We start from the raw sequence: 9,933 nt of genomic DNA, 5'->3' as shown, positions 1-9,933 counted from the left end.
GCGGGGCGGGGCCGCAGCCTCTGCCCTCTGACCCCGCGGACGAGCGCGGGGACCGCACCGAGCACAGGGACCGCACTGTAAGAAGACCCGCCAGCCGCGCCGGGCGGAGTCGGCCGCGTCGCCGTTGCCCTGGCGTCGCCTCCTGGTAAATGAGGGATTGGGAAGGGAAGCCACGGGGCGATCGCCCGGAGATTTCCAGGAGCGACGAGCCCGGGAGGGTCACGGCAGGAGGTGGCCGAGGGCGAGGGCGCCGGGGCACGGGTGGGGTGCGGCGGGGGGACCTCTCCCCGGGCGGCCTGGACAGCCAGGGATAGAACCGAGGTGGGGACAGAGCTGGGGGAAAGAAGATATGTCATTTATAGACAGTGGGTGGAGTACTACTGTGCCAGAAAGAAGGATAAACGAGTCATTCGTAGGAAAACGGATGCACCTTGAGAGCATAATGTTAAGTGAAGTAACTCAGACACGCAACCTTAAACATGATGATTTGTCTTCTGTGAGAAAGGCAAAGTATAAATAAAGAGCAAAATAAAAAGATAATAGGAAACCAAGTTAGATCTTCCTCAGATGGGAAAGGTGGTCGAGAGACGAGGGAGGGGAAGGGGCAATAAAAGGAACAGTGGTGTGTTTTGTACCTGTGCCCATTCCCCATGACGAGTGCAATCTTTATGTGCTGTAAATATGGGCTAATAAAAGTTAAAAATTCTTAAAACTTGGGGAGAAAGGACCTCCGTCCAGGGTGGGTGCTGGGGCCCCGGAGGGGCAGCATGCTTGGGGTGGACCTGTACCCAAGAGGACAGGCACGGGATGGAGCGCAGGAGGGGACGGAGGGGACCCTGCCAGGGCGGGGGTTGGGGGGGGAGGGGTTCTGGGCTCCGCGCGCTCCGAACGAGGTGAGGGTTCCGCCCACTTCGGTTGGCCGGACCGGCTCTAGGGTGCCCTCTGGACGGTCCCCAAGATGAAGGGGGCCCGGGGCGGGGCAGGGTAGAGCCCGACTGCGAGGACGTGGGCGCCTCTGCGCACTTGCTTCCCAGCGCCTTCCCGAAGGCCGGGTCGGACGCCGGGGCCGGAACTCGCGGAGGTAAAGCGGGTGGGAGCCGAGGGACCGCCCGCCTCTGCAGCCGCAGCCGCAGCCGCAGCCGGGGTTGGAGGACCGGGCCGGACAGAGTCGGGTTTGTTTACGGAAGATGCTCTGCAAAGCCTCTGCCGTCCAGCCCGTCGAGTGCCCGAGTGCCCGGAGACCCTGGAGTCGGTTCTGGTTCTTGATTACTTCATTTGCTTTGTACAGCGCAGTTTTACTAGGCGCTCTGTGTTGGGTCGTGGGTCACATACAAAGACGGCAGAGGCACTTTCCCCGCCAGCAAAGACTACCTGAAAACGAAGACCGGAAGTGAAAGAGTAAATAGGACACACGCGCTTAAATATCACTTGGTTTATCTTCTGTGAGAAACCCAAATATAAATAAAGAGCAAAATGAAGGATAGATAATAGTAGGAAATAGGAACATAGATCTTTGTCAAATGGGGATCAAGAGATAGAGGGAGGGGATAGGAGAGAGGGAAGGGGATGAAAAAGGGAATAAAGATGTGTTATGTACGTGTGCCAGCTCCACACGAGGAATGTAAACATGTACTGCAAACATGGACTGATAAAAACAGATAGATAAGGACAGAAAAGCAAGCTGAGCTTGCAAAACGCAGGCTAGAAAAGGAAGTTAATTTGATGTTATTTTAAAGCTAGCAACAGATAACAAACACTCCTTTAGATGAACACATTTAGAAAGAATGTACTTTAGCATCATGCTACAGCCTGTAAAAGAGAAGATAGGATAAAGGGGAAAATGGGAAAGAATTAAATGCACAAAGTGAGTCCGAAAGACTCTGAGCAGAAAAAAAAAATAACCCAAAGATTTCTCACAGCTCAGGTGCACAATCACAGACAGGGTGTGTGTATGTCTGTACACAGTTAAGAGAGGATATATGATATATGTGTACATGTGCACATATATCAAAAGAAGTAGAAACGATGAGGAAGAAAAACAGACACTAGTTTATAGAGAAGTATTAAGATTTTATAGTTTCCGCTAAAGACATTTTGCAATTATAGGCTTATCTGCAGACTTATGCAAGTACTGTGTAAGTAAAGGATGGGTTAAAAATTATAGATAAATGGAAGGCTTTAGATTTCAATAAACTTGTCATATTCCTACTTCTGGTACTTATGAGCTGCCTGATCTCATGAAATTTACTTAGAATTTCCCGGAGCCTTAGTTTTCTTGTTCTTATCATGGGGATACATTGTTTCTACTTTATGGTTTGTTTAGTCTTTAAATAAAATGTAAATCACTTGGCCCAGTGCATATCTCTAAATGAGTTCAGTAATAGGCAGTAGTAGTAGTAGTAGTAGTAGTAGTAGTAGTAGTAGTAGAGTTTATTTTAATCCTATTTTTTCTGCTGGTCAATTAGGTTAAGGGTTGGATTTGAGCCAGTAGTACTAGTTTCTCTCCTGACTAACATCAGAGTATATACCATGTACTGTACTTACAGGGTCTTGGCAAGTCTAAAGAAATGATGTTCTTTTTAGTATATGGGCATTTGTGTTTGTGGGTGAACTGAGTGTATTTGATCCATGGTCCAGATTCTTCTTATCTGACATGCGTTTGCAAACAAGAAGTTTCCAGAAGCAGGAAGGACCAGAGATATTTCTTTCCTCTTGGTTACTTTTGGTAGTAACAGAGGGGCAAGGGCCATAAATTGTTCCTTAGGAATAATCACCATCTTGGTCAAGCACGGTGGTGCACACCTATATTCCTAGCACTCTGGGAGGCTGAGGCAGAAAGATCACAGTTAAAGCCCAGCCTGGGAAAATTAATAACTTAGCCGGACCCTATCTTAAAACTGAAAAATAAATGAATAAGAAAAAAAGAGACTGGGTTCAATCCCCAGTACTGGAGGAAGAAAGAAAAAGCATCTCTAACAGTTCGTAGTACAAGGGACTTTTCACATCACCTCAGATTCACATTTGCAAACTCCCTTACCCTAGTCTTTCTTCCTCCTGATCATTGGTTGGTTTTTTCAGTTTGCAAAAGGAAGAGTCAACAGAAAAGTCCACACAAAATGGTATGCCTGATGCCAGCAGGGCCATAGGGGTCAAGATGAAAATATTCTCCTCACCTTGTGGTCTGTCTCAGCAGGCCAAGGACCTAGAGGCTCCTAGATTTCCAGTAAACCAAAAACTGCCAGCTCTGGTGTCTCCACACCATGCAAGGACACAGCTCACAGCCCCTCTGACCAGTAGCTGTCCAAAGTGGGCAAGGAGCAGGTGGAGAAGAAGTAAAAGGCATTGGGTCCAAGGCAACCTGTCTAGACCCTTATATGGGTGGGTAGATAGATGCACATGGCCTCCTACACCACATGGAGAGAACCTGGAAGTCCACTTCACTGGGTTGTAGAAAGGATTGTTGTGAAAACCGAACACAAACAGCTTCTAATAGTATCTGGTAGAGTGTTATTGGTAATTTTATTTAGAGTCATTCTAGAACTTTAGGATTAGACATTATAAAACCTCAATCTTAGTGGGAGTGGCAGTGCAGCCTGTAGTCCTAGCACTCTGGAGGGCTGAGGCAGGAGGGTCACAAGTTGTAGCCCAACCTGCACAATTTAGAGACTGAGTGAGACCCTCTCTCAAAGTACAAAATACGAAAAAGGCCTGGGGATGTAACTCACTGTGACAGCTCCAAGTTCAGTCCTCCATACTGAAAAACGAAAACAAGCTCTAGTAATTATCAGTCCTCTTTCCCCACTACCCTAGTCCGGAATGTTAAGATTCTGCACTTTGACTTTGCCATCAAAAAGAAGACAGAATAATACTAAGTGAAATAAATCAGACACACAGGCTTAAATGCCACATGGTTCATCTTCTACGAGAAACCCAAATTATAAATAAAGAGCAAAATAAAAGATAAGTAATACCAAGTAAGGAGATAGATCTTTCTCTAATGGGAAGGGGATTGAGACGGAAGAAGGGGAGGAGGGGAGGGAAAGGGTCTGAGGAAGGAATTAAGATGTGTTGTGTCCATGCATCAACTCCACACAAGGAACATAAACCCTATGTAGTGCAAACATGGACTAATTAGAAATTTATTTTCCTCTCCAGTGACAAGATTTCAAGAGTTTTAGGTCAGGGTGTCTCAGGAAAGTGAGTTTCAGTTATGCCCCTATTCTTTCTTAAATGCTGGTGGTTATTCACAAGGCAGAGTGGACCAGAAAGAAGACAGACCTGGGCAGTATCTAGTTTGGAGGAAATATAAGGCTGTGGTTGCCCTGGGCACATTTTGCCTGCATGATCTGTATTTGGAAATGGCAGTGAGTCATAGGAAAGGCATGACAAGCTGTACTTGGTGAAAACAGAATCTGAGGTCCACTGAGTTTCAGTCGCTGACCTGAGAGAAAGGGCTGGTGAAAGTCAGAGAAAGGAGTCAAACCTGCCTGTTCCTCAAAGCCAAAGTCTTTCCACGGTGCCATTCTGTTGCCATTCATCAAAAGACCCAACTCAGTGGCTACATGTCATTGCACAAATGTCCAGTGAATGCAAGAATCCATTGGATCATTCATTCGGAGGAACAGTATATTCCACATCCACGGTCCCTAGATGTCTACCATGCTCCAAACTGAACCTCTGATCTTCTCAACTGTCCCCTTCCTCACAGTCTTTTCTGTCTCCATGGAAGGCAACTTAATCCTTTCCTGCCTCAGCTCTTTATTTCATACCCCACACCTAATCCATCACCCAATCTTGTAGGTTCGCTTTGAGGATATACCTAGAATCAGACCACTTCTCTCCACCTTTTCTATCCCAAAGGGACCCCATTATCTCTTGTCTCCCAATAGCCTCCTATCAGATCTCCCTGTGCAATTGTTATGGTTTAGATCTGGAGTGTCCCCCAAAAGCCTCATGTATACGAAAGGTAATTGGAGCAGAGGAGTGCTACATTGATAGTGGTCTAATGTACGAATGATTTCAGTAACTACTAAAATGTGCTTGATTGTTGGCTTGATTGTAGGCAGGTCACCAGGGGTGTGACCTAGAAGAGTTTATCTTCCTCCTTGCTCTTCCTTTGCTCTCTGCTTCCTGCTCTCCACGAAGTGAGCAGCTTTCCTTTGCGGCAGGCCCTTCTTCCGTGCCATTTCTGCGTCTGAGCCAGCCAAGTATGGACTGAAACTTCTGAAACCATGAGCCAAAATAAACCTCTCCTCCTTTAGGTTGTGGGTGTCAGGTATTTTGTCCCAGAAGCAAAGAAATTGACTAAAACAGCAGCCCTCACACTCTTTTATAGTCTCTTCTCAGTTTAACAGTGATTTCACTGAGTAAATGGCAAATGGCCTACCAAGCCAGAGCAGACTGAAACTTGTTCCTTCTCTGTTCTCATCTATCGAAATCCCCTTTGTTCACTGTGCTTATATTCCTCTGGTGCCCTTACTGTTTCCCAAACACTCCCAGCATCTTCCCTCCTTAGAATGTATTTTTCCACATACCTTGCCTTACGTGGCACTTACTATACATCAAATGATGACCGAAGGCTGGACGTGTTAACTCATCTGTGTACCCTACAAAGTAGGCACTCTTCTTGTCACCCCTTTTTAAAGCCAAAAGAATTGAAGTGTGAGTTCTACAGGACATTAGGAGATTCAACACTCTTAGTCACTGAGGCTGTGCCAACTCTAAAGATGATGTCTTTAGATGTCTTCTTTCCATCTCTTTTGTTCTTCACCAACTCTTCATTAATCAGTTGGAAGACAGATGCACGTGGAAGTATGGAAATACAACAACTTCCAGAGACTGATGATTCCATTCACATGTTCTATGGTGTGCTAGAGATATGGAATCAGAGCCAATATCTGTTATTAGCAGTTGGCTTACTGAAGAATAAATTTACACAGCCAGCCTAAAATACAATACCTTGTTCTTGTGTTCCTGTCACGGCATACCTTTTTTTTTTATAAACTCCTGAGTCCTTTTTTGTAGGGAACAGGGAAAGGGGACGTTACTAACACCTCTGCAGTAAGTCCTAGTCTCCTGCGAGCCATGGCAGCACAAGGTGAATTACAGGAAAGGTAGAAAAATGAGCCTGAGAAGAAGCTGAGCTTTGGATCTGATCAGTGCTGCTCTGGGTGGCAAAGACAAAAGCACCCAGCTTACCACGCCTTTTATTCAGTACTCAGTACATCGGGAGAAGCAGATGTAACAAATGACTTGCAGAGAGTTCAGTACATCTGCATAAACAAGATGGTAACAGTCCAAGAACAATGAGGAACTGTGAGTAGATGTTTGTTCCTCCCAGGATGTTTTCAGCTCCCGGGATGTTTCTTGTCCTTAAGAATCACAGCATCACTGGATCATTGAGGTCTCAGTTGTGACCAGAGGCCAAAATGGAATTATGTCTCAGAATTCCATAACTGGGCTGTAGGCAGGAGAACTAGGCTAGGGTAACCAAATGATTTTTTCCTAAAATTATGTAGCATTGCTCCAGACACTTTTTCCCAAAAATGCATAAATCTTTATAATTCTCCACATAAAAGTCACACAAACTCTTTGAGAAATCTGAGGGTCCCAAAATGTAGAAATCAGAATAAGAATTAGAATAAGTAGGAAGGTACTTATGATATAGGACCTCCAAATAATATAGGGAAAAATAACATAACTCCCAACCTGCTAGATGTCTGATACACCAAGTTCGTGTTCCCAAAACTGAAGAATGAATTCTGAGGAACAATGGAGGTTAAGAGTAGAAAATATTTATCGAGGGGGAGATATATCACTACTGAGAGAGATAGGAGGGGACCCAAATGAGTTGCCAGTGAGCTCACTTTACAGAGGTTTTATGGAGCAAAATCATGAAGTGGGTACAATATGGGACAAAACTATGATCAACCAATAGAATTACAAGTATAGCCATGTAAGTGATATTAATCCAATGGGGAAGCAAGTCACATAGCATGGAAAGAACAAGGACCTTTTTGGAAAAGATGATTCAGGAGGTGTTGGTCAACCTCCCAGGTGACTGATGCTTATCTAGACTTATTGGACCAGGTAATATTAATCATAGTATGTTGCTTATCCCTCAGGGAGGTATGTAGGCATTCCATCTTTACCTTGAGGCCTGGCCTTCACCTCCAGGCACAGTTGTAATGTGTTCTTTTCTTCTGCACTGACCCTTTCAAGGGCCTAGCCTTGTTTGACTTCCTTTATTTCTACCTAACTTAGCTGTTTATAATACTTGCCTTGGGGAAAAAATTTAACAGAGAGGCAAAAACTCAGTAATCAAAATAAGCAATATTTTAATGCAGTATTCCAGAAAGTGAAAATTAATGCAACAAATCTAGGATGAACAGAATGTCAAAATTTTAAATAAAGACAAGGTCTAAGTTGTTGTGGTGGTGCATGTCTGTAATCTACTTGGAAGCCTGAGGCAGAAGGATCACAAATTTAAGGCCAGCTTAGGCTATGCAGTGAGACCCTCTCAAGGAAAGAAAGGGAAAAAAAGAAAAGAAAAAAGGGAAGGAAGAAGGCAGAGGGAGGGAAGGAGGGTGAAAAGAAAAATAAGAAAAGGGCAGGGGATGTCACTCAATAGTTGAGCATGTGTGGTGTGAGGCCCTAGGCTCAGTTCCCAGTATGGAGATAGGGAGAGGGAGAGAGACAGACAGACAGACGGACAGATCTGTACACCAGAATCAGAGTGAGGTAAGGGAAGCCCTGACTCTGAGAGTCATACAAGTGCAGTCAAATCCTTTCTGTAATCAAAATTTTGATATTTTGATATTTTGTCTATTTTACAAAAGTCAATGTCATTTTGTTGTGGGATTTTAACAGACAAGAGAGACCAACAGGTGATACAGGAGGATGTTTATTTTAGGTGAACACCAGCCCAATGGACTCGCATCCAAAGGTTGAGCCCAGAGCAAAGGAAAGGTTCCAGTTTTATACCTGTGGCTGAGGAGGTGGTCTTTCTAGTGGTGCAAAACTGGGGTGAGGTAGGGTGGGCAAGTGAGGTTACAGAAGCAAGACAAGAGCGGACATAACCAATTAATCATTCAGCGACCACCTTGTAATTTAGCCTTGAAAGAAGACAGAGCCTTGTGAATCTTGTGAGAACAAGATTACATAAACTTTGTTTACAGGACATAGTTGCCAATTTTATCTGTACCAGAACAAAGAGTTTCAGTTATAGGAGCGGGCAGGTGATTGGGAACAGACTGCTCAAGGGTGGGGAAAACTTGTTTTCCTTTAAGTCTTCTTTTAATTTGACATTTTGTTTTATTAGCCAGTCTTCTGTCACTGTAACAAAATATCTGAAATAGTCAAGTAAAAGAGAAAGTTCTATTTTGGCTCACAGTTTTGGGGGTTCCAGTCCAGGATCAGCTGACTCCATTGCTTCTAGCCCATGGTGAAACAACACATCATAGTGGGAGTGAGTAGTGGAGCAAAACTGCTCACCTCATAGCCAGAAAGCAAAAAGCAAGGAAGTGGAAGAGAACAGCTTCCATACTTTCCTTCTAGGGAAGCTCCAGTGACCTACAAACCTCCCACCAGGCCCCACCTTCTAAGGGTTCCCTCTCTTCTCAATAGCACTACCTTGAAGACCAAGTCTTTAATACAGGGGCCATTGAGAGAGATTTGATATCCAAACTGTAATGCTTATCATACATTTTTCCCACATTAACTTGAAATTTAAAAATTAGTCCTTTTGCATGTTATTTATCTTGGTAAGTAAGTTGTTGTTTTGGGAATTCCTTAAGTTTTACAGCTAAAATTAGTACCTCATTCATCTAATCCTAACCCAAACCTGATCAGAATGAGAGGAGAGATTGTGCCAAATCAGAAGTAACCACTATTAATGTTTGGTGAATACCTTTTTAAACAACTCTTCATTTTTTTATCCATTTTTTATCCACACTAAATAGTGGCTTTTTTTTACTTATATGGTAGACAGATAAATAGTAACAAAAGCATCATTTTAAGGGGCCACATGGCAATCTATTTCATGAGTATACCATAGTTATTTAATCAACTCCCTGTTTATTAAATGACACTGAAAAACATTTTTGTCCTGCATGTCTAATATTTTTTTAAATAAGTTCCTAGTATTGGAATTGCTGGATCAAAAAGTTTGTGTGTGTACTGCTTTGTAAAGCCAGAAAGCCTTTGAATTTAGCGTCTTTAGACAATGTTTACAGAATTCTTTAAAATCTGCTTCCTTTTCTTTGATCAGGGCCAGGAGACAAGATGACATCACAGGTTTTGCAGGCTTCAGTGAATTTTGAAGGTAAGAAGAGATGAATGCTCGAGTTCTTGCTTTGTGCCCAATACTGTTAGGTTCTGAGGCAATTCAGACAGCAAAGGAGAACACTCCACAATAAGGATAAGGGGCAAAGACTGTATAAACTACCTGCAGAGAAGATTCTTCTATTTAATTTTAATTAAGCTTCAGATCAGTAGTGCATGAAGTTGTCATATTTAACTAGGTTGCTACAGTGTCTCAAGACAGTTAACTCAATTATTTGTCATAATGAAGGACAAGAATACTTAAACTTTATCAAAATCTGCCTTCTTCTCTTCTTTACCACCCTCCCTCCTTACCCTCCTCATTCTTCATAAATATAGAAGAAATTAGAATTTTGTTAGTATAAGAGGAATAATTTTGTTTTTACTTACAAATTTGCCAAAGGTTTAACAGCTGGATAACCCCAAGTGTGTTCCAAGCGGTGATGCTTGATAAACATCTACTTTGGAGAACAATTTGGGGCTCTCTGTATTTAGAATTAATGTGTTTATATGCAAATAACATTGTGCAACAGTGATGTGGCTTAAATATGATGAATATTTATTTCTTCAGGTACAGCAAGGAAAGGAAGGGAGGAACCAAAGGAGAAAGAA

At 43.3% G+C, this 9,933-nt stretch overlaps 1 protein-coding gene across 7 annotated transcripts in view; it reads left to right on the top strand.

The window, feature by feature from the left end:
* The first annotated feature begins 7 nt into the window (after window positions 1–7).
* Window positions 8–9,933, top strand: part of Ccdc38 (coiled-coil domain containing 38) — a 52,853-nt gene continuing 42,927 nt past the window's right edge. For 6 of the 7 annotated variants that reach the window (XM_004844917.4, XM_004844915.4, XM_004844914.4 and 3 more), the window contains exons 1-2: window positions 8–145; window positions 9,269–9,322. In XM_004844917.4, coding sequence (XP_004844974.1) covers window positions 9,283–9,322 — 40 coding nt within the window. In that variant the 5' untranslated portion in view covers window positions 8–145; window positions 9,269–9,282. Of the gene's footprint in view, window positions 146–890; window positions 1,082–9,268; window positions 9,323–9,933 lie in introns of those variants that run through there. The other variant, XM_021258450.2, reaches the window with a different exon arrangement.

This window comes from Heterocephalus glaber, unplaced genomic scaffold (assembly GCF_053883595.1).
Source record: "Heterocephalus glaber isolate CG9 unplaced genomic scaffold, H.glaber_assembly_v1.0 deba00001572, whole genome shotgun sequence".
Taxonomy (NCBI): domain Eukaryota; kingdom Metazoa; phylum Chordata; class Mammalia; order Rodentia; family Bathyergidae; genus Heterocephalus; species Heterocephalus glaber.
This window is presented reverse-complemented; position numbering and strand designations above follow the sequence as displayed.